General features: G+C 46.0%; 1 protein-coding gene across 1 annotated transcript in view; it reads right to left on the reverse strand.

Annotated features, from left to right (window-relative positions):
• LOC147666479 (E3 ubiquitin-protein ligase TRIM39-like) overlaps positions 1 to 26,104 on the reverse strand; it is a 183,450-nt gene that overhangs the window by 150,722 nt on the left and 6,624 nt on the right. Inside the window, exon 2 of the mRNA XM_086949055.1 lies at positions 17,799 to 17,894. Coding sequence (XP_086805181.1) covers positions 17,799 to 17,894 — 96 coding nt within the window. The remainder of the gene's footprint in view (positions 1 to 17,798; positions 17,895 to 26,104) is intronic.

The following is a 26,104-nucleotide window of genomic DNA, read 5'->3' on the forward strand; positions in this document are numbered from 1 at the left end:
TGAGCAAGTATGTTTAAATAGCGGAAGAGAAGTGAAATTGGTTTTAGCCATAAAGGCTGAATCTCCGGGATAGAGAAAGGGGAAAATAAGCAGCGTTCAATGCAAACCCAATAAGGGGTGAAAGAGGAAACCCCTGTGTTAAGGCAGTAAGAAGCTTGTTTAAGACAAAAAGCTTTATGATACAACCTAAAGTTTGAAAAGTTCACACCTCCAGTAGTTTTTGTTTTTAGTTTTCTAAGATGAGATAAAGAGATTCTAGATTTTTAATTATTCTACAGAAATTTGGAAAGGAGGGAGTCAAGTTTTTTTAAATACAAGGAAGGAATGTGAACTGGGATCATTGAAATAATTTATAACATAATAAGAGTGACCATAATCTTATAGACTCAAGGTGTCCCCACCAAGATAGAAAAAGAGGATTCCAGGAGGAGAGTAGGTTGTAAACACGATCAAGACTTTGACATGTTAAATTTTAACCGAATCCAAAATGGAGTTAGTAAACCATAAACCTAGGTATTTAATTATAGAGCTATTCCAATTAAATCCAGTTGGTTCAAAGGTATGCTTAAGGCAAAATTTAGTTATAGGAAGAATTTCTGTTTTGTCCGAGTTGATCTTGTAGCCAGATACCACTGTAAAATCTGAAAATTCTTGAAAAAGCGGGGGAATAGAAATCTGTGGGTTTGATATAAAGAGTAGAATGTCATCTGCATATGAAGAAAGTTTCAAGTGATGATCTCCACATACAAATCCAGAAATAGAAGAGTTACTATGAATGTGCGTCAGAAAGAGTTTGAAAGATAAAATTAAAAGAATAGGAGATAAGGGGCAACCTTGTCGGACAACGCAATGAAGTGAAAAATGTTTTTAAAAAACCATTAACAATAATAGAAGCATGCTTAGGAGCATGTCTGTTTACCAGTCAACTAGTTCATTATAGCACCTAGGACAAGCCAGGGAGAATTGGCCACCTTCCATAGATGCTCAGCAGTGTATCACATTCTATATAAGTGGCATCATTGTCTGAGTTTAAGGTAAATACCTATCACCCTAGAGGCACAAAGAGGGCTCATCCAATCTGCCTTGTTCTATCGACCTATATCTGTCTCCCAATATGCTTGATGAAGGAACAATACACCTTTGAACTACCACCCTATCAATCTTCCCCATAAGCAGCTATTCCTCCAATGGGCTGTCCTCTGGTATTATCAGCCCCTAAGGAGGCTGACATCAACGGTGTGACCTCGTTGGAGGTATTTAAAAAAGTGAGCGTTAGCTATTGTAAATTAAGATTGTAGGTGAGGAACAATTTCATTTAAGAATCTTGCCATATATTACCTGTATGCCAATACAGTCCCGTGCTCAAAGGTCTTCTAACTTCTTATCATGCCTCATAAATGTTCTCTGCCAGAAGGGTGTCTGTGATGCAAGTTTACCCTCCCATTTAGTCTATCAACTAGCTTTCCGCCACCATTTAAGAACCACTATAATGTGTAAGAGGAGAATCAAAGGGACCTCTGAGGTTCCGTGACGATTTGAACCCGTGTTTTCAATGTTGTCGGAAATACATAATATTGGTATCAGCGAACCGCAAATGATCCATTTAGCATATCCTGGTGTTTTCGCTATGCTACGAGCAAGAGTACTCCTGTTATGAACACATTTCTGATCTACCCACGGCATCCATCTTAGATCATGGCAGCCATTTTGTGTTTCTTGCCCTCACATACGCAATAACCTCTGATCACTTCATTTCGATTAAGGACACGTAGCCTTAGCCGGAGATTCACCTCTTTCATGACACGTGCACCTTAAACCAGATCACGCTGTAGCTGCATGACTCGACAAAGGCTGCCTCCTCTGCCCGAGGCCAGCCCAACTGAACTGGTTCTCGTGTCCATTGTCCCGATCATGATTAGGCGGCCGAAGCCGGTAGCCTTGCCCATTTACAACCCACAAACATCCCTTATCCCACTTTTCTATCTTCCACACCTGGCTCCGTTCCTTTCTTTCTGAATCTTTATTAGGGGGAGGCAACGAAATTTACAATGAGGCGGTCCGGCTCTTGAATGCAATATTGACAAGGGATTGTGATGAACTAGTGGGAACCCCTCTTCGTAATGTTTGGCATCAGATATTATCGATGGTTCCTGTGTAACGCCAAATATTTATTGTTTTAGACACAAAGGTTTTGAGAATGTATTACATGTAAAGAATTCGCCCCCAGCTAAAAATTTAGTATATAAGGAGCAACCCTCTTTGTACAAATTGAACAGGCTCCTAGAATCTGCCCATGTGTGGTTTCTGTGACTTCTGTGTCCCTGCAGTAATAAACCTTTGGTCTTTGACGCCACCACCGAGAAGCCCGTGTTTCTGTTCATCTGCGCACCAAGACAGGTGGAACTCCGGGGTCTTTGGGTGTTGTTCCCTGACACCTCTGGACGGAACCAAAAAGTCCAGAACTCCACCTCGGGGCTGAATAACAAATTTAGCATTCGCCATTCCTTCAGAAGGGTTCATTCGATGTGAAAATCTGTCAGATCATATTGTGGAAGAGTACAAGAGTGTGAGCGAAAGGTATGTCTTGTAACTGCTATTATTGAGTCAGGAGTGTTGTGTTCTGGGGTGTCTTCCCACTTGTTCCTCTGTGAGTGAGTAAGGTTGCAAGTGAGACACTATAGCTCCTCGGTCCCGGGTTCATGGGCACTGAGGTGGTTGGGTAGCTCAGTCCCTGCATAATAAGGTCCCATAATCCATGCATAGTTCTGTGATTGTGCAGAATCCCTGCAACAAAAAGGTGTAGAAGACTTCTGACAGGTCGAGGAGGATCAGGGGTGGAATGTCTCCTCTGTCAAGGAGAGTACTGATGTCGTCAGTGGCAGCAACCCACACAGTCTTGATGCTGTGATTGGCGTGTGAGCCGGTCTGGAATGTGTCCAGCATGTTTTTGTTTGGTGTTTGGTAAGTTTACGATTGATTGTCCTTCTCGAGGTCTTTGGCAGTGAAGGGGACCAGAGAGATGGGGCACTAGTTTTTGAGGTTTCTGAGGTCGGTGGAGAGTTTCCTGAGGAAAGGTCTGACTTCTGCGTGTTTCCATTGATTGACTAAAGTAGCCAAGGTGATGGACACATTGAGAATGCTGGTGAGTTCACTGCTAATCCTTTTTCTCCTGAGGTTGAAGAAGTGGTAGGGTAAAGGGTCTGTGGGTGCTCCGAGTGAATAGAGTTCATGATGGATGTGTTGTACAGGGTGGTGAGCTGTTCCCAGGCAGTGAGCAGAGGTTTGTGTGTGATGGTGTTAGGGGTGAGGAGATCATCGAGATCAGAGATTTGGTGGATATCTTGTTGTGGAAGTAGTCCACTAGGGTGTTGGAGAAATCCTGAGATGGAAGGATTGTGTTCTTAGTGGCTGCCAAACAGGCAAATTCTCTGACGATATTGAAGAATTCTTTGCTGAGGTATGAGCTGACTTCGATGCTGGCCCCATGGGCTCAATATCATATTAGAAGCAGATGACACGCAGCTCATACTGTGCTTCTCAGAAGACCCCTCCCCCACTCGAAACAACTTCCACTACTGCATGACAAGCATTGCCAAATGAATGAAGACCAACTGCCTGTAGCTAAACACAGACAAGACAGAAGTGCTGATCTTCAGAAATAACACCTACCTGTGGAAGGACACCTGTTGGTACCCTGAATTTGGCCCCATAACCACACCGTCAGGCCAAACCCGCAACCTTGATTTCATCCTAGACAGCAAACTCACCATGAATTGCCAGATCAATGCATTCACCTCCGCCTGTTTCCTCACCATGCTCATGCTTCGAAAGGTCTTCAGATGGCTCCCAGTCCACACCAGGAAAACTGTCATACAAGCCCTATTCACCAGCTGGATCGACCACTGCAACGCGCTCTACTCAGGAATCACCACCCAAAACCTGAAGAGACTTCAGACGATGCAGAACTCAGCTGCCACACTACTACTCAACCTCATCAAACAAACCCACATCACCCCCCACCTCTGTAGCCTCCACTAGCTCCATGTCCAGAAAAGATGACAATTCAAAATGATGACACACGCCAATAAGGACCTGAATGACCTAGGTCCAGCTTGTATTAACCACCACATCAACTTCTACCAACCCTCTAGACACCTGCGTTCCACTTGCCTTGCCTACACTCACGGCATCTGTCGAAGCCTCAGCGGAGGTTGCTCCTTCTCCTACCTCGCCGCCAAGTCACGGAACAACCACATACCTCTTTACAGCACCTTCGCTCATGGAATTCAAAAAGGGACTCAAGCACTGGCTCTTTGAGTGATGGCAGCAGGATCCCAGCACCAGGATTCCTCATCAGATGATTAGCTGCTCTTTATACATCCTGATTGATTGATTGCTTGATTGATTAATTGTCATACCAGTCCCCATAATATGTGGTATAAGTGAGCATAGTGATTGAGTTGGACAACTGCAAGGGGGGTAAAGAGGGGTTCTCCCCCCAGAACGTTTTGAAAAAATGGGGATAAATTATCAGAATTGTATGCAAATGTTTAAAAAAATAGTACTTCAAGATAAATAAATCTGGAATTTACCCCTGTGAGCGATCTCAAAATAATTGTTGGTGCTTTTGAAAGAGACACATGGAACCCAAGTAAACTATTTGGTGGCAGTGTGGATGTTTAGGGGCCGGGCTTGTAGTGAACAGGCTGGTTTGGTAGTTCCTAGACAGTCAAGGGAGGGTTATGGAATGGACCATTAGCAGAATCAGTGAAGGGGATTTTGAAGTAAGTACGTGTGTTGCCGGTGTGACTGGACACATGGGGTTTGAGCAGAAAACTCAAGAGGAATAATGTTGTTCCTTTTTAGGTCTCGGCTTAGAGCTGCGTGAAGCGCGTTCTCGGCAGAGAACTATAGCAATCGTTTCAGCCGACAAAGGGAGACAAGAGCTGGGCAGGCGCCCAGCATTCTGAATGTGAGAGGGAGCGACAAGAGCTGGCCACGCGCTGATTTGGTCGTGCGCACGCTCACGGCGCCAGCGTCTCCGCCGCGCGCCGATGACTGCTCTCTTCCTGGCCGGCTTCACGGAAGGCAGCATGCTTGTCTCTTGTTTGGCTTCGGCAGCCCCCGAGGATGTCTCCATGATGCCTGAGGTGTGGTCCCTCCCGCAGTGCCCGAACGCCATGAGCCTCGGTGTCCACCAGCACCTCCCATGTTCCGCTCCCCCCTCCGGCGCCCCCGTCCATGCCGCTGAGCCCAGCCGGTGCAGCCGACATGGACAGCAGCATCATCAGCAAAGCCTAGCCCAGGGCCGGCTCGAAACGAAACCCAAGAGCGGTGAGTAGATACTTGGGCGTGTGTGTGTGGCTGGGTTGGGTGCTGGAGAATTCCTCTGGGCTGTGGGATTAGTGCATAAACATTGACGTGGGACACTCGCAGGGCCTGGGTACTGGTGGGTGTGTTTGGACCTGGATACTGGTGGGTGCGTTTGGATCGCAGATAATATGGGTTGTGGGTCAGTGGATCGCAGATAATAGGTCTGTGGGTCAGTGGATCGCAGATAATAGGTCTGTGGGTCAGTGGATCGCAGATAATAGGTCTGTGGGTCAGTGGATCGCAGATAATAGGGGGCGCTTGCCTTTCAACTTCTCGATTATGTAACACAGCTGTTGTTCCTTGAGCATTTGTTTTCATTTAGCAACAAAAGTGTTGTGGGAAATCTAATTTTGCATATATATTGACAATTATATTTTTAAAATACGATTTGATGAGATATTATGAAGTTATTGCTGTTTTAGCAATTAAATGCATTATTGTATATTTATTTGTTAAATCGAAAATAAACATTTTATAATAAAAATTATTTGCAGTATTCCGACATATCCTAGGCTGACTTTACTTTACACCCATCTCCACTCACCAAATGCCAACACCACTTGAGCACACAACCTTCACACTTCACATTCCACAGCATTATCCTCACATACACTTTAACACACGGCAGTTGAATTTAACATGTTTCATTCAATTTGAAACCAGCATCTGCCATGTAATAGGTCTCGCATTTACGTGAGTTTGAGCTCTTGGCATTCTAAATGACAATGACTTTTATTTATATTCTGGTTTTTAAAACATAAATAAGACAGCCATTTACAATGCCAATAGCTTAAACTTAAGGTAAACTAAAGGTTAGACTTTGACCCTTCTATGACGTTTACCAATCACTTCAGAGATCAGTCCTCACTGCACTTTTAATCACATGAAATAATTTACAAAGTGTCTCTAAACCAAAACGCCAGTACTCCCCTGTAGAAGTACAACTTAAACCAAGAACACAGAAAAGTGTCACACCCACCTTCTAGTTCTTTCAGAGTCCTATGACTTAAACACACTATTTAAAATACTCTGCAGTTTTTATACAGAATACCGAGTAAACAATCGTGATTATTGCATACAAGCTCATGCATGAGTCTAAACAATTAAGTGTGGAACAACGCACTTGCATAGTAGGCTGCTCTTTGCACTGCCACCCAACTGAATACAAATAAACTATGTACCGTTAAACTGAAACAAACTGTATAGTAGCAGAGTTGTGACGTACTTGACGCACTTGCATAGTAGGCTGCTCTTTACGCTGCCACCCAACTGAATACAAAGAAACTATGTACCGTTAAACTGAAACAAACTGTATAGTAGAAGAGTTGTAACGTACTTGACGCTGCAAAGCCCTCCTTTACCATTCATGGATTCCCAGCCGGGACACTTTAGTATCCCTCAAAGTCCTAAACGTGACTGCTCGTAGTCCTATGCTTTAGCTAGGCCTTTCTTTCTTACCAAGGACAGTGTCCTTCACAGGGCACACCAAAGGACATCTAGGCATTCACCAGTCCCACCACAGCACACCCGTCTTAGCAAGTGCTGGCTGCAGTGCGTTCCCGGCTTCAGCTATCCACTGCCAGCATCGGCCTGGAACATAACCTCAAAATCCACAGTATCACTTTTCACACGGACAGCTGTTGAACACTCCCTAAACCTACGACGTAAACACTGTAACATGATCCCATCTGTCACTAAACGTACACACCAGGAGGATCAGCCCAGGCATAACCTGGCCCTCTCCACACACTGAAAATACACACTAGGCGCGTGCACACAAAGGGCCCATTTTGGAAACCAGTCTTCCTTGTTTCCCTTTAGAAAGATCTCAATTTATATTCACTGAAACTACGACCCTCCCCCAGCCCCTTACTAGCAGGATTCTTAAAGGTAACACCCCATCATCCGTGCTATTTAACCCCGCGCATGACATCTCTGTGAGCTTTCACCTCACTGTTACCTCTCACTGTGTTGTAGTTCACTTTTGTGTGGATTACACCCATCTGGTATTGATTGCCACTTTGCAGTCCTGCCTCACAAGAATACACCAGTGGATTCCTTCTGCTTTACAGAAACTAGAATTCCCTCACTTAAACCGTGGCTCATTCGTGCTTCTTCACTAGGCAGTGCGCCACTTGCAAGCGCCCCAGGCCACTCTAAATCTCAGCCTCCGTGTCCAGAGCGACAGAATAAAGGTGCATTCAAGATTAATGTATTCATACCACAGAATAGGTTTTGTTTGCCATGTCATGCATGCATTAGTACTTTCAGACATTAGTGGGGACAGTACTACCATCTAATTATTTCACCTCTTATTTTGCTAAAAGGGGATCGCACTTCATTATCATTAGGGTAAAGGAAATCTGACAGCGTTATTCTTTCGCTGGCCACATGCTTATCCCATGGCTACCAACATTGACGCGCAGCGGGCGCGCCGATTGTGCGAAGAAGGCACGCCAAAGGCAAGCCTGTCTGCGCCCGTCCACGCCTGGACCGTGCCCAGCGCCAGGACCCCTGGTCCCCACCGCCGATGCAAGACTACACAACAGACCTACGACACCGCCACTCTCTACGCACTCAATGCTGGCCGGAACCCTGCCTGTTACCGAGCCACCCCGAGGCGCACCCACGGACCCTTCGCCTGCAGAGCCTGCTGATTCACCTGCTACCGGACCTGCACCACCCCCACCGAGTCCAACACCAACAGCAACCACCTGAAGTGCATCCTGCTCAACACCCGCTCCGTCCACAGGCATGCCTGGGAACTCTGGGACCTGCTCGACGCGACAGCACCAGACGTCGCCTTCCTCACCGAAACCTGGATGAACGCCTCCTCAGGGCCCAACATCGCCATCGCCATCCCGGACAGATACAAGATCACCCAGAAGGATCGCGTCAACCAGATGGGAGGAGGCGTCGCCATCGTACACAAGAACACCATCCGCATCTCGACTAACTCCGACGAAACCTTCACCGCCGCCGAACACCTGCACTTCCAGATACACACTGACCCCAAGACCACCCTCCAAGGCACCCTCATCTGCAGACCACCAGGACCACGCACACAATTCAGCGAAGACATCGCAAACTTCATCAGCCCGCACGCCCTTCCCTCCGCCGACTACATCCTCCTAGGGGACCTCTACTTCCACCTGGAGAACAACAACGACAGAAACACCACTGCCCTGCTGGACAACCTCGCCAACCTCGGACTCAAGCAACTGGTGAACACCCCCACCCACTACTCCGGCCACACGCTTTACCCCGTCTTCTCATCCAGCAAGCACATCTCCTTCAGCCACGCCACCGGACTCCACTGGACCGACCACAGCTGCGTCCACTTCAGCTTCAGTAGAACTACGACCCACCACCACCCACAACAGGTCCCCTGCCGCAGCTGGAGCAAGATCACCGCCGAGCAGCTCACCGCCTCCGTCAGCCAGAACACTCCCACCAGCACAACGGACCCCAACGAAGCAGCCAGCAACCTCACCAAGTGGCTGACCGCCTGCACCGATGACCTCGCACCACTAAAGAACCCTCCCAGCAGACCCGGCAGCAAGAAAACCCCCTGGTTCACTGACGAACTCAAGGAATCCAAGAAGAACTGCTGCACCCTCGAGAAAACCTGGCGACTCGACCAGACCACAGACAACAGGACTTCCCACAAGCACGCCACCCCAAACACCATCAGCTGATCCTCGCCACCAAGAAGACGGCACTCAAAGAACGACTGGACAACAACGCCCACGACAGCAAGGAACTCTTCAACATCGTCAAAGAGTTCTCCAACCCCAGCGCCGGAAACGACATCACTCCCTCGCAAGACCTCTGCGACTCACTCGCCTCGTTCTTCCACCGCAAGATCGCCGACATACACAACAGCTTCGACGCACAGACCACGCACACTACCACCCAACCAACGCCCGCCATCACTACCCTCTGCAACTGGACCCCGATCAGCACCAAGACACCACCCGCACGATGAATTCCATCCACTCAGGATCACCAACCGACCCGTGCCCACACCATGTCTTCAACAAAGCCGACGCCATCATCGCACCCCATCTCCGAGACACCATCAACTCCTCATTCCACACCGCCACCTTCCCGGAGAGCTGGAAGCACACCGAGCTGACCGCCCTCCTGAAGAAACCAACGGCGGACCCCACCGACCTCAAGAACTACCGTCCCATCTCGCTCCTTCCTTTTCCGGCCAAAGTCATCGAGAAGACCGTCAACAAAAAGCTTGCCGCCTTCCTCGAGACCAACGGATCTCTCGACCCCTCGCAGTCCGGATTTCGGGCCAACCACAGCACCAAGAGCGCCCAAATCGCTGCCACCGACGACATCAGAACCCTGATCGACAACAGGGAAACAGCGGCCCTCATCCTCCTGGACCTCTCTGCGGCGTTCGACACTGTCTGCCACCGCACCCTAGTGAAGCGCCTCAGCAACATCGGAATCCGAGAGAAAGCGCTGGAGTGGATCATCTCATTCCTCACCGGAAGAACACAGAGAGTCCGCCTCCCTCCGCTCAGATCTGAGGCCACCGAAGTCATCTGTGGCGTACCACAAGGATCTTCACTCAGTCCAACCCTCTTCAACGTCTACATGAGCCCCCTCGCAGCCATCGCATGCCAACACAACCTCAACATCATCTCCTATGCCGATGACACCCAGCTCATCCTCTCCCTCACCAACGACCCCACCACTGCCAGAGCCAACCTACACGAAAGGATGAAAGACGTCGCTGACTGGATGAGGAACAGCCACCTCAAAATGAACTCAGACAAGACGGAAGTCCTCATCCTGGGATCATCACTCTCCACCTGGGACAACTCCTGGACTCCGCTCCCAAACCAACGGACCACGTACGAAACCTGGGCTTCATCCTGGACTCCTCCCTGTCAATGACCAGACAAGTCAACACCGTCTCATCCTCGTGCTTTAACACCCTGCGCATGCTCTGCAAGATCTTCAGATGGATCCCCACTGAAACCAGGAAGACCGTCACCCAGGCCCTCGTCACCAGCCAACTGGACTACAGAACACCGTCTACGCCGGAACCACAGCCAAACTTCAAAAAAGACTCCAACGTATCCAGAACGCCTCCGCATGACTCATCCTGGACATCCCCCGACACAGCCACATCACCGGACACCTGAGAGACCTGCACTGGCTCCCCGTCAGCAAGAGAATCACGTTCAAACTCCTCACCCACGCACACAAGGCTCTCCACGACCTGGGCCCCAAGTACCTCAACGACCGCATGACCTTCTACATGCCCACCCACCAGCTACGATCGCCCAGCCACGCACTCGCCACCATACCACGCATCCGCAGAGCCACCGCCGGAGGAAGATCCTTTTCCTACCTGGCAGCCAAGACTGGGAACTCCCTCCCCACCCACCTTCGGCGAACCCAAGACCATCTCTCCTTCAGGAAGCAGCTCAAGACCTGGCTGTTCGAGCAGTAACATCCCCCCCTCCCAGCGCCTTGAGACCCTCCCGGGTGAGTAGCGCGCTTTACAAATGCTGTGATTGATTGATTGATTGATTGAATGTACTACCTATGCTGCACCACATTCAAACGACTCATATGCATATAAGAACATCTTAAAATAGCCCCTGGGTCCGCATTTAACCAAAGCAAATATGCTACCAGTGAAAATGAAATGAAAAAAAAAGCAAGACCAATTTTTCACTCGATGCCTAGAACTTTTACTTACATTTAAGTGTGGGGTGGGGCACTCTTTACGGATATGTATTGGCTAGGTTAAAACAGCGCATTTCTCTTCCCCCCCTCACCCTCACACTCACCCCGTCACCCTAACACTCCCTCACCCTCACACACGCTCACTCGTCCTTACAGCCTCACGCCCCTCACCCTCACAACCCTCTCGCCCTCACACCCTCACCCACACACACCACATCATTCAGGAACACCACCGCATCACTCAGGGTCACCACCACATCACTCACAGACACCACTCAGGGGTACCACCACGTCACTCAGGGACACCACCACATCACTGGGGGACACCACCACGTCACTCGGGGACACCACCACATCACTCAGGGACACCACCACTCATCACTCGGGGACACCACCACTCATCACTCGGGGACACCACCACATCACTCGGGGACACCACCACATCACTCAGAGACACCACTCAGGGGTAACACCACGTCACTCAGGGACACCACCACATCACTCGGGGACACCACCACATTACTTGGGGACACCACCACATCACTCAGGGACACCACCACTCATCACTCGGGGACACCACCACATCACTCGGGGACACCACCACATCACTCGGGGACACCACCACATCACTCGGGGACACCACCACATCACTCGGGGACACCACTACTCATCAGTCGGGGACACTACCACATCACTCAGAGACACCACTCAGGGGTACCACCACGTCACTAAGGGACACCACCTCATCACTCAGGGACACCACCACATCACTCGGGACACCACTAAGCATGGGCGAATTTTGCGAATTCGCGATCCGCGAATTTGCGGATTTGCGAATTCGCGATCTGCAAAATTCGCGAATTTGTGCGAATTTGCGGATTTTTGTTTTTTTGCGTGTTCGCGGGGTTTTTTGCGTGTTCGCAGGGTTTTTTGCGTGTTCGCGGGTATTTTTGCATCTTCGCGAGCCGCTTGCATAGCGAAGTTACCCATGCAGTGGTTTATGGGGGAGGGAGAGAGAGAGAGATAGATAGATAGATAGATAGATAGATAGATAGATAGATAGATAGAAAGAGAGAGAAAGAGAGGGAAAGAGAGATGGAGAGAGAGAACGAGAGAAAGAAAGAGAGGCCGGATCTCTGAAGGGCCAGATTCCTGAGTTGCCCCTACAGAAAATACAGCTTTTTAATTTTAGCAAAATGCATATGAAAATTGTGCTGTAAAGGTCTCTTTTAGTTTAACCCCTCCTGACAACTCAAAATGGGTGTATTTGCCATCCTCTCCCTTCTTCCTGTTTTTTATATCTGTAAATGCTTCCTGACAGGACAGGTGCCTCGTTGCCTACTTGTAACTATTCTCTGACCCTGCTTCAAGGGTCAGAGCAGGGTCAGAGAATAGTTGCAAGTAGGCAACGAGGCGCCAGGAAGCAATTAGCAGCAGGTGTCCAAGTTGAAATTAATTTGTTTGTAACCCTTTTGTAAAAGGTTACAAAGAAATTAGGTTCAACTTTTGCACCTGCTGCTGTAACCCTTGCTTGGCTGAAAATTCGTCCCCGCTGATTCGCGGATTTTACCGCGATTTCGCGAGATTCGCGGATCGCGAAATCGCGGAAAATCCGCAAATTCGCCCGCTAAACGGATTTTACGCCCACCCTTACACACCACCACATCACTCGGGGACACCACCACATCACTCAGAGACACCACTCAGGGGTACCACCACGTCACTCAAGGACACCACCACATCACTCGGGGAAACCACCACTCATCACTCGGGGACACCACCACATCACTCGGGGACACCACCACATCAGCTAACCATTCACAAACAATGTTTATATACCAATTGCAAATTTAAAAAAAAAATGAATGCAAGGCATTGTCATTTACAATGCCAGTAACACAAACTTTAATGCTGCGAGACCTATTGGATTGTAAATGCTTGTTCTCTCTTGTGTTTACCGTCTCGACTTCCATTTCTCTCTATTCTCAATCTCTTCTCATGTTTATTCTTCTTTTCTGTTTTCTTGCTCGTCTCTTAACCGTCACTCTCACATTCTTTATTCATACTTGCCTCTTTTCTATTCTTTCCTCTCCTCTTCCATGCTATTCTCTTACATCTTTTCTGTCTAACATTTCCTTTTTCTTCGCTCTCCCAACTATTTCTTGTCTTACTCCCTCCTACCCCTTACTTTAATCTTCCTCTTCACCTCCTAGAACCACTGCAAGGATTTTTACCACCCTGGAAAATGGCCCAGTTTTCTCTACCACTCTTACGGCCCCCAAGCGAAGGAGCCGGATTTTCTCCTCATACTGGTAATACGAAATCCTCCGCTGGCGGCAGCCGAGGCTTTCATTTAGTATTCCTTCTGCAAAACTTGCTAAATCCTCTCCTCTCCACTCCACATCCTTTCTCCTTTCTCTTCTTGATTTATAATACAATTGTTATTGAAATTTCTCAGGCATGCAAAACATTCACATCAATTGACGCCCGCCACCTGCCTTTCATACAGAATAGTAATAGGTACATCGTTAAAATATGAGTGACCAGCTCACCACAGGGTCAGCACATGGGTTACATAACAGCTTCCTCAAACAGGAATATCCTGCACCCCAGATTCTGTCCAACCCCATCACCACCACAACAATTCTTCTATAATCTCACAAATCTGTCCAAATCTTAGCATGTTTATTCAGGCAGCCTGTAGATTCCTGCCTTCCTTGTCTTAATCACACGCTTCTCCCACCTTCCTCTTTCTCATCCTTCTCTTCAGTTTCTCTTTCTCGCATACCCTCCTCTCTCACACTTTTTCATATGCATGGCCCATCTCTCTCCATCCCAACTCCCTGCTCTCTCTACCTTCTCCAGTCACTTTCTTGTAACTCACCTCACATTCACACATCCTACTCTCTTCCAGACCATCACCTTACCATCCTCTCTTACAACTTCCTTTCACATATATTCTTGTCTCAAAATATTTGTTTCATGAGATTGTTGATGATTTGTGATAACTATAAACAAATTAAAGACATTAACTGAGGAATAACAAATATAACACTAATGAGAATGTATGCAATCCAGACAACTGCACAATGTATAAATATAATCTAATCTGAACACATATAATGTGTAGCTACTTTGTGCTGCTTGGTGTTCTGAGATACTCGCGCAGTAGGTTACATTGTAACCAGGAAACTAGGTGCAAGTAGTTACACTGTGACCCCAAATGTTTCTGTGTTTGGTGGGGCATTCACACCCATATAAAAGGCTTATAATGGTGGTGACATCTCCAATGTTTGGTGATATCACTTTTAGCTAAAAGTATGCATAGCTCCATCAATTTACTGTCTCCTCTCAAACCGCCCTCCATCTCCAAGCTTCCTGCTAAACTCACTTCGAGAGAAGAGTTGACCGGCCTTTCAAGTACCTCGGATAACGCTCTCATGATTCTTACTCAGAAGGATTTCGTTTTTGCTGAGGAGCAGGTCACGAGTACTACGTCATCTACTTAATTACAGCATGTAGTACAGGCCGGGGAGAATTTACCCACCTTCCATAGATCTTCAGCAGTGTAGCACATTCTATATAAGTGACAAAGTTGTACAAGTCGAAGTTTTTAGAAAATGGCTATCACCCTTGGGGCAAAAAGAGGGCTCATCCAATCTGCCTTGTCCTATCGACCTATATCTGTTTTCCAATGATGAGGGAATGATACACCTTTGATCTACCAATCAATCTTGCCCGTGAGCAGGTGTGTGACCAATGGGCTGTGCTCCAGTACTATCAATCCCTAAGTACGCTGACATCAAGGGTGTGACCTCGTTGGAGATATTTTTTAAAAATGAGCGTTAGCTATTGTAAAGTAACATTTATTTAAGACTCTTTCCATACATTGCCTAATTGATCGATGCCAACAGTGTCCTGTGCTCTGAAATTGTCTAACTTCGTATCATTCCTTATAAATGTTCTCTGCCTGGAGGGTGTCTGTGAAGCAAGTTTACCATCCACCCTCACTTAGTCCATCGACTAACTTTCCACCACCATTTAAGAACACTATAATGTGGAGGAGGATCAAAGGGACCTTGGGGCTGAACAGCAAATGTAGCATTCGCCATTCCATCAGAAGGGTTCATTCGGTGTGTAAGTCTGGGTAGTCCCTTTACCCAAATGTTTGCACAAATGAAGCTGATGTCATAGGATCAAAACTTCTCAAGCTCGTGTTTGGGCGTTTCATAGAGATAGGTCTGGAAAATGTACAAAGAAGTTTAGGAAGGAGGATCATCTTAAAGTCTAATCTTCCCAAGTATTTTGAGGGGTAGTTTGATCACATAATGGTCGTCACTTATGATTTTTTCTCTCAGGAGGGCGAGGTTTAATTCCTAGCATGCAGGATTCATCGCCAAGTGTATCCCAAGATACTTAAATTCTTATGCCGTAGCAATGCACGTGACCCCACTGGTGTGTAGCTGGGTCCCCCCCTACAGTGGGACCAGGGTGGGTTAATCCGAGTTCACGTGGAGTCCCGATCACTGCTCATATAAATTTAATATTTGCACAAGACTCCGACATATCCACCTGGGATATCGCAAAATAGGAGTAGGTGATCCGGTTACAAATGTGTTCTTCATAATCCCGCTGCAATTATTGTACCAACCCATCATCCCATTCCAGGTTGCCAAAGATTTGAAGGTTAGGAAGAATAAAAAGGAAAAAAAGAGGTCATCCTGGTCTTGTTCTCCTCTTAATATCATATGAGGAGGACAAAACGTCATTGATTCTAACTCTGGGCACCTGATAATCATATAAGAAATTTATGTATGAAAGAAAATACAGCCCGAAGTCCAATTGAGTAAGAACGTGCTGCATAGGACCACTCCAGAGAATCAAGGGCCTTTGTAAAATTATTAAGCCTTAGTGCACAGGCAACAGAGAAGTCCTGCATTCCTGTGAGTGCAGTCTGACTTCTTCGGATGCAATCTCTAGTGTCCTGTTTGGCATAAAGCCATTTTGGTCTCTTCATATGAAGGAGCCAATTAGCCTCATCAACCTGTTTGCCAATGCCTTGGCAAGGACCTTATGTTAATGAATGAGATTTGCCAATACAATTGACAACTGCCGCGCAGTTGCCCGGTTTCAGTAGAACTGTTATTGTAGCTGATTGGAGATCTTCAGGCAAAGATATGTTCAACCTGACTTTGCCCAACATACAGCAGGTGAGACGACGTTTTCAATGCAATCTGCAGAAAGAATTCCATAGGGAATCCATTTGGACCCGCGTCTCACCGCTTTGCATCCCAGCAAAGGCACCGGCGAGCTCATCTTCAAAGAGTGGAGGTTCAAGTCTGTTCCAGAGATCAGTGGCTATACCTTGAAGGGGAAGGTCACCTATCAGGGGCGACCGATACTCAATCTTGGGAATGGGCCTGGAGTGATACAAGGAGCGATATTAGTCTGAGAACACTTCGGCTATGTCAAGAGTGTCTTTTTCAATATTCTGGAAGAGTCTCGGATACAGGGGGCTAGTCTAGAAATGGTCTCTCTGTACCAACTAGTACATCAGTTTACCCAATATGTTCCCCTCATATACTCTCCATAGAAATGCAATCCATGTTAATCTAGCTGTGTCTAATGTCATTTGTAGAAGAGATTCTTTAGCGAGCTCTAATTTACATAGCAGTGAGGACTCCATAGTGGATTTTGAGTATGTTTGTTTTAAGACTGCTAACTTCTGTGTCTTTTAATCAATTTTTATGTATTTTAATTTCTCCCTAATTACCGTTTTAAGGCTTTCTATATCTAGCTGCAGCCCAACTCATGAAGCAATCACTGACAGTGGATCTCAGCTGTTTTACACAATCACTGACGTTGCATCTCAGATCTTCTAAGCCCATCAAGAACATGAACTAATCACTAACGCAGGACCACAGCTGGCCCAACATTTCTCCAAAACCCATCAATACCTTTAATTATTCTTGATTAGAAATGATTTGAGAAGTACAGCTATCACCGAAGAAGATTCAAATTGACACAGCTTAGAAATACCTAAAACTGACCCGACACCTTCACAACGCTTTAGGACATAATCTCAACTCCACAAAGGTCAACAAACACAAATCTCAACAGCAAAAGGCCACCAATTCAATTCTGAGTACAATAGCAGATTCCCCTCATCACATTCAGTACACCACTTATCTACTGGCATGTAAAAAAGACAATATTCTGTGGCTAGTGGCAAGTCGACAGTAAGCACACATCGCCAATATTGTAGTCACTATTCTGGAATAAATGTTCTAGTAGACATTTTTGATTTCAGATTATGGAAGCCAAACAACAGTGTAAAGACACACACACAAATCCATACACACATTCATACTTAGTGACATATATGCATGTCCAGACTTACTGACAGATCATTACAGACACATTCATACACATACCTAGTGACACACACAGATGCACAAATTGACTCAGCGACGCACATACTCACAAACTCTTCCACACTCAAACATACACAAAGCTATAGACAGATATGTATACACAGACAGAGGTAAATGCATGCTCACAAATAGATTTACCTGATGGAGGCCTAACCCAGGCTGGAGGTGAACCTTTGGCCTCCCTACATTTCTTACCTACACAGGTTCATGCACAGACCTGAATATACACAATGACAGGTCTGTAACTTAGCAGGGCTCAAGGCTGCCACTCACCCTCATGGTGTGATACTGTTCCACTTCCCTGAGTTTAGACTTCAGAATGTATCTCATCTCATTCCTCATTCGTCGCAGCCAGTCCTGGAGCTTCGCCTGCAGAGAGGAAAGAGCACAAGTGACAACTGTAGCTCTGTAAAGTGAAGTCTATCATTTCATAATAAACACTAAATAATGATCCACACATATGGAGATTGTATGTACCAGCCACATATTCACATTTTAATTACCATTCGCACATATCTTAGTAAGTAAGTAAGTAATATATTTATTTGTATATGATTAATTAAAATCTTTACAAAAATATAAAACGCCATATAGCAGTACAAATTATTTAAAATGCCATATAACAGTACAAATTATTTAAAATACAGCAGTTACTATTGTCAATTCACGGTTGTTATTAAGTCCCAATGAGTCTTTCAAGTGTGCTTGAATCTTTCCTGCATTAAATCAAAGAACTTCACAACCTGACAATTCAGTTTAATATCGCTGGAGGAAAAACAAAGTTTAACTGCCTGCCTACAGGTCCGAACGGCATGTGATCTAAAAAACGGTAGCAACAGCTTGAGCCTCAGGTCCATTAGTCTCGGGCAAATACATATCACATGGATGATGTCCTCCTTGCCAGATTTACACAGGCGGCATAGGGCCGAGGCGTGAGTTCTCTCCCATGGCGGCAGGTGCGGTAATATCGGGATAGCTCCAAGGCGCAATTTCAGGAACTTTTCTTTGATTTTTATTTTCATCCCGATATTAAGATATGCTTGTGCCCGTATTTTGCCGTAATCTCCCACCGTTATCCATCCATGCGCCCTGTTGGCTAGGTCTTTCTTATCTTCTATTGCCGAGATTATTCGGGCAGATTTTTTTGCCAACTTTTTGAAGGACCGGTGGTCTATGGCAGTTTCCCAAATGTCGGATAAGCCTAGCACATCAAGAGATCCAAATAGGTAGTCCCTAGGCAGTGAAGTGCGACATCTGAGTAGCTCTTCCCAGACGCTGGCATTTAAGGAGTCAGGGTCTGCGTCGCGGATCTTGCGCCAGTTAGTTACATATGCACTCCGTCTTTCTAGTGTTTGTTTGACAACCCCAAATTCTAAACGAATTTGGGCCGGAGACGCGTATTTGGGAAGATTGAAGATGGCCCTGTAACAATTGGCTATGACTGTGTCTAACAATGCAGCGTCCTTCCCATGCAGCGATTCGCTCCCATAGGTGAGCGTTGGTTGAAGTTTCGCTCGGAGGATTTCAAGGAAGGGTTTAAGGGTGAGGTCAGGGAGTTTAGTCTTTAGTGATTTCAGTGCGAGGTGGGTCATTATTGCCTTCCCTCGGATGGACTGGAGCTGAGGCCTAGACGTGTTCTTAGAATCCAGCACGACGCCGAGGTATTTGTATGTGGCTACCCGTTCGAGCTTTACTCCGTTCAGGTACCAACAAGGGATCCTTTTCTTCCTGTAGTTTACCGTCATGACCTTAGATTTATTGAGGTTTATTTCTAGGGCATTCTTTACCGAGAAGGCATGGGTACAATTCAAAAGATGCTGAAGGCCTATTGGCGACCGGCTTAGCAGCACTAAATCGTCCGCATATAACAAACTAGGGAGGGTGGCTTTTCCTAGCTTGGGCGCATGATTACGGCATTTGTTTACCATTCGCACATATCTTGATCTGTAAGTTTTAACCCCAGTTTTCCAAGTAAGAAGCATCAGCCACGCTTTACCGAGATGTAAGTACCAAGTGACATATGTACAGATGTTAAGTTTGTTTGAATTATGAAATCATTTATGACCCAAATGTAATAGATTTGCTCTGTATTGTTTAGCTTCTGTAAGGTCTGTTTCTTTCCTATATTTGATGTGATTTGCTTTATGCATTTTGCCTCAATAAGCTGGCACATGTTTTAAATGTATATTGTATTCATCCTATGTTTTCATAGCATAAAACACATGTTTTTGACAATTGAAACCCTGATAAAGCTTTTGATAGAACAGCGAAACGTGCTAGTTGTCTTGTTGAGTCTTATGCTGTTTACTGGAAAAAGAATAAAGAATTCATCTATAAAAGAAGCCTGGACTTCCTTGGTTATATGGAGACAAAAGTCTGTTATATTTTGGTTGCTGTTGCCTCTGTTTGTGTATGAATTTAGAAGTTTGGATTTGGGGCGGCTGATCCAGGGGGGTGGGCAACACTATTTAAATAGAAACCAGCCTGTGGGTGAGGAGAGGTGCCTTTAGCTGTCTACATTTGTGAAAAATTTACTAAGAGGGGAAATGTACTAAGAAAGGTGAGTAGAAAGAGAGGAGTAAAGCCTTCAGTAGGCAAATGCTGAGAGGGGCCAAAGAAAGATGCAAGGAGGAAGAGGAGTACAGTGAACATTAGGCGTTAGACCTGGCATCCTTGGCATGGTTTCCCCCTAACCTTTTTGCCTTCAACCCTCCTGTTTGCTGAATTCGTATTGCTGGTTTTAGGACTCTGCACATCTTACCACTGCTAAACAGTGCTAAAGTGCCTGTGCTCTCTCCTTAAAACATGGGAAGATTGTCTTATAGCCAATCGGCATTATAATTTACTTGTAAGTCCCTAGTAAATAAGCACTACCTGTGCCCGGGGTCTGTAAATGAAATGCTGCAAGTGGTCCTGATCTGTTTTAGAAAGACAAGGGAGCCCAATTTGGATACAAATTATTTCCAAAAACAGCAGTCCCTTACACACAAAATTACTGATGTAATTCACATAGAAATACAATGATGTCTATGTTTTGACTGTCCAACTGGTTGTAATCATTTAATGTGACCATTTGTAAGGACAAAATATATAGCTGGACATTTATCAACAGAAAAGAAAAGGACTCAGGCATTGAAGTAGTGAGGCCTATAACACAATTCAATTGTTAGGCCAACGAACAGACATTACAGCACCATAGCACACGTTAACAAGTAAGATTGTGTCAAGGTGCGAGGAGTCGAAGACGTTTCGATCCTATTCTCCAGATGCCGGGATCATCTTCAGGACATCAGGTATGATGCCTTAGACAGATGCCTATTACAATTCAAGCAAAGTAGGGTTGCTGGCCAGAACTAGACTGTAAAGGCAGACGAGCGAACTAAGGATGTGAGCTCTGGGTGGTTCCTGAAGCAATGTTGGAGCAACCAAGGTGGTTCTGGTCAATTAGTGAGGCACAGTCCAGTCACATGTGCGCTTAGACTCATGGGCAATGGATCACTTACCTGGTTGTTTAGCGAAATTGTTTGAGTACGCATAGGTACTTTCAGCCAGTAGCACGTGCACTCACGTGTAACAATCCCTAAGCATACTCACAGGAAGGGTTCTCTGCAGTTCCTCTGGAATGTTGTGAATAAGCCCTGTTGTCAAAATATATTAATTGTGGGCATTATATTATTTTCTTTTCAATGTGGCATATCAGGAATTTACTAGACTGAAGTTAAATAACAAGAGAGAGCCACCAATGATAAAGGCGGATCATAGGCCTCCCAACAAAATAAGACACCATGATGTGAGCACCCACGGAAAGAGCTGTAAGGCAACACTGACCAGCAGGCCCCCTCACCTCAAGTCAGGCCCTACCCCACATCAAAGTGAATTTAGATAAATTTCAATTTGGCAGCCGGTGCCTTAAACTTGTGCATAATCTGTGTTTAATAGCATTTTTGGCAAAACTAAAATCTTCTGCTATGAAGTATCTTAGGGATGGGTGGGTGGGGATTTGGTGCTTCGCTTCAAACGCGAACAGAGACAAAGAGGGGTGAGCGAGGCTCATCTGTGTCTATAAACCTCCCGTCCCTTCCTGCTAAAGACCAGCCCCCTGGTTGTGCACAGGTGGTCCAGGCCACTCCTCCCTCGTTCCGAAGAGTCCCTTTATATCGAACAATCGACAGTCAATCCAACTCGAAGAAGAAAGTAGACTATGGAGGGAACATGGCCCAGCAAGGGAAAACCTCTCAGCCAATCTCCTCCTGGGTGCAATGAAAACTATGGGCCAGTGGGTTCAAACCCTCGGTGCGCTAAGGCCCTCACCTTGCAAAGCGCTGATACAGGAAACACTCCTGGTAGGGTTATCTGTGGCTGCTCTAGAGTGTTGTGAATAATCCCTGCTCTTCTACACCCTAGTGTAGGGGCTAAAGTGTGCAACCTGTAATGTTAGGACAGAAGCAGATGAAACATGTGCTCCTATGCAGACCCTTCTCAGGAGCTCACTTGTACAAGTGTGATTTGAAGACTGTGACAAACACACCATGTGCTCTTCTGCAGCAAACTCTGTGGGATTGGGACTGTCTGTTTGTGTCAAGTGATCCCTGGGCTGCAACAGCCATACCTTGTGCTTTTCTGCACAGGGGGGATTACGGTTTGAGATCTGTGATGCAGCAGCCAGACTTCTTTTGGGCATTTCTGTCAGGAACAGAGTGTAACATCACCTGCGATCGTTGCATTGGCTGCCCATGGTGGAACGGTTGAAGTTCAATGCACTGGTTTAGGCCCACCGAGCTCTGCACGGCCTCAGCCCATCCTACCTCAAAAATGGTTCTCTTTTTATGTACCCTCTAGACTGTTCTGCTCTTCATCACTTCGCCTTGTTCAGGTCCCCCGATTCAAATACCAGAGGCGAGGAGGCAGTTCGTTGGCAAGGAAGGCCGCTATTGCCTGGAATGCACTGCCCCTTGCCCTCCGTAACATTCAAGACCCAGCAGTATTGAAGAAAAACTTTAAAACACATCTTTTCGCTTAAACAAACACCCTCACTTTTTTAGGTCTAGCTGAAATCATCCAGTTAGGGATGCCTTAGCTAGATTAAAGTAAGGGCTTTCAAAAGTGCACCCAAACACGGATTGCCTACAGTGCATGTGAGCCGGGTGCGTGCAAATCGCAGACCATTTGTCAGCTTGTGAGCCTTGGCAATAGACTTCAAAGGATCTGCTCCACCTCCCCCTGCCCCGCATTGCCAAGAGCTTGTTAGTCTCGCTTTAGTTTCCTGCTCTCTCTCCAGTCTTTCTGCCTCTCTACCCTTACCGCTAACCAATAATGTTTCTGTCACTCCCAAAACATCTGCTTAGCACAACTATACATACTGCTCCCCCTTGTCTTATTTTTCTCAGTATCTGAATAAAAGAGCTTCTTTGACGTCTCTCTCTTCCTCCACTTTTCTTTCTGCCTTATATCTTTTTCATCTGTTGTCAGATGGTGTTCGTCCCGGCCTCGCGCAGTCAGTCACAGCTGCATCTTGTGTCATCAGACAAGATGGAACTTCCTTGTTATCATTAACTGGCAAGTGACGAGTTTCTACATTTGCAAAGATCAGCCAATCGCTGGTCGAGCGCTGAGGTTAAAAAAAAAAACAATAAAAAAACGACAAGCATTGATTGATTCAGCGCATCCAAGCTGTTTTTTACGTTCTCTGTTCTCACCTAAAGATAAGCCTTGCTGCCCTCTCGGATGACAGCAAACTTGATTTGTGACTGTACCTTCCCAGGAGCTCTGCCAACTGCTGCTTGTAGCATTGAGAGCTAACTCGACAACTACACCCCGCACCCACTCCATGGATGGCAGCTGTGTTATACACTTTCTTCCGCTGGGTGAAGGAGTGCGTGCAGGAAAGCCAGGAAGAAGCAGTACTGTACTTCATGGCAGGACCGGTGTAGTGTAGTTCCTATATTCCCAATAGTCTCTGTGCATTGGAATAGTATATCCTGTAGTTTAGACATAGGTCGACTAGGTCTCTACCGAATACACTTAAATTAATTGTGTGTGCCAGCCAGCTCAGAGGTCACTAGAAACGTTCTCGAATTCACAAGAAGGGATTAGTCTCTGACAACCGCATAAACATGACAACTTTGTTTCCCCAAGATAAAACTCATCTTCAGAGTCGTGGAACCATTAGATAGATATTTCACTCAGTCAATCATGCATGCTTCGTTTCGCCAGAGGTGCAGAGAAAGTAGAAAGACGGGCGTTGTCAGTAAAAGGATTTATTGAACAGTCTTCTTTCTCAAGCATAAGAATTGAACTGCTACAATCGTAACACTGGTTGTAAAATATAATGCATACAGTATAAATAGTAGAATAAAATAATACTGTAAGAGCATCGCATTGGACCAAAACCATAGATAAATACATACATAAATAAAAGAGGCTAAAAGTACTCAACTGGTGCTTCTTAAATATGCCTACCCCGGTGTACCTAACCTAAGCTTAGTACGAGGGAAGAAGTAAGTTAGGTGTAGCATAAATGTACTATTCTTTTTGCCAAGAATCTGTCCAAGATTTCTCTAAGGGTCTAATCAGCTCCGTACCTTAGTTTAGAATGAAGAAGGCTGGTCTTGGGACTCGATTTCCCAGCAACCCGCTAGGGAAGCTTGGAAACACTGGAGCTTGATTTCTCGGCAGGAGAAAAGACAGCGTCTCTCTCAGTGCGTCTGCTGGAGGGTCGGCTTCCTTCGGCACTTGCTGACGCAGTCTGCGTCGGGCAAGTAGATAGTCGAACTGCTCTAAACCACTGTGTGTTTGCTTGTGCAAATGTGGGCATATTTATACCTGGAAGGTATGGTTGGACATGATAACGTCATCAAAGAGTCTCAGTTCTTTGAAAACTCCATGAGTTCTTGGATAAATCAGTATTCAAGCAAGGGGAAGTCCCTGACTGCTGTAGGCGGGTTTTTCCAAGAAATCGCTGTGGATTTTCAGAACTAGGGGAAGTAGCCCTGCCGTATTTGGAATTTACTAAGAGGGGAAATGTACTAAGAAAGGTGAGTAGAAAGAGAGGAGTAAAGCCTTCAGTAGGCAAATGCTGAGAGGGGCCAAAGAAAGATGCAAGGAGGAAGAGGAGTACAGTGAACATTAGGCGTTAGACCTGGCATCCTTGGCATGGTTTCCCCCTAACCTTTTTGCCTTCAACCCTCCTGTTTGCTGAATTCGTATTGCTGGTTTTAGGACTCTGCACATCTTACCACTGCTAAACAGTGCTAAAGTGCCTGTGCTCTCTCCTTAAAACATGGGAAGATTGTCTTATAGCCAATCGGCATTATAATTTACTTGTAAGTCCCTAGTAAATAAGCACTACCTGTGCCCGGGGTCTGTAAATGAAATGCTGCAAGTGGTCCTGATCTGTTTTAGAAAGACAAGGGAGCCCAATTTGGATACAAATTATTTCCAAAAACAGCAGTCCCTTACACACAAAATTACTGATGTAATTCACATAGAAATACAATGATGTCTATGTTTTGACTGTCCAACTGGTTGTAATCATTTAATGTGACCATTTGTAAGGACAAAATATATAGCTGGACATTTATCAACAGAAAAGAAAAGGACTCAGGCATTGAAGTAGTGAGGCCTATAACACAATTCAATTGTTAGGCCAACGAACAGACATTACAGCACCATAGCACACGTTAACAAGTAAGATTGTGTCAAGGTGCGAGGAGTCGAAGACGTTTCGATCCTATTCTCCAGATGCCGGGATCATCTTCAGGACATCAGGTATGATGCCTTAGACAGATGCCTATTACAATTCAAGCAAAGTAGGGTTGCTGGCCAGAACTAGACTGTAAAGGCAGACGAGCGAACTAAGGATGTGAGCTCTGGGTGGTTCCTGAAGCAATGTTGGAGCAACCAAGGTGGTTCTGGTCAATTAGTGAGGCACAGTCCAGTCACATGTGCGCTTAGACTCATGGGCAATGGATCACTTACCTGGTTGTTTAGCGAAATTGTTTGAGTACGCATAGGTACTTTCAGCCAGTAGCACGTGCACTCACGTGTAACAATCCCTAAGCATACTCACAGGAAGGGTTCTCTGCAGTTCCTCTGGAATGTTGTGAATAAGCCCTGTTGTCAAAATATATTAATTGTGGGCATTATATTATTTTCTTTTCAATGTGGCATATCAGGAATTTACTAGACTGAAGTTAAATAACAAGAGAGAGCCACCAATGATAAAGGCGGATCATAGGCCTCCCAACAAAATAAGACACCATGATGTGAGCACCCACGGAAAGAGCTGTAAGGCAACACTGACCAGCAGGCCCCCTCACCTCAAGTCAGGCCCTACCCCACATCAAAGTGAATTTAGATAAATTTCAATTTGGCAGCCGGTGCCTTAAACTTGTGCATAATCTGTGTTTAATAGCATTTTTGGCAAAACTAAAATCTTCTGCTATGAAGTATCTTAGGGATGGGTGGGTGGGGATTTGGTGCTTCGCTTCAAACGCGAACAGAGACAAAGAGGGGTGAGCGAGGCTCATCTGTGTCTATAAACCTCCCGTCCCTTCCTGCTAAAGACCAGCCCCCTGGTT

The sequence above is a fragment of the Lissotriton vulgaris genome, unplaced genomic scaffold, assembly GCF_964263255.1.
Source record: "Lissotriton vulgaris unplaced genomic scaffold, aLisVul1.2 SCAFFOLD_1036, whole genome shotgun sequence".
Classification (NCBI taxonomy): Eukaryota; Metazoa; Chordata; class Amphibia; order Caudata; family Salamandridae; genus Lissotriton; species Lissotriton vulgaris.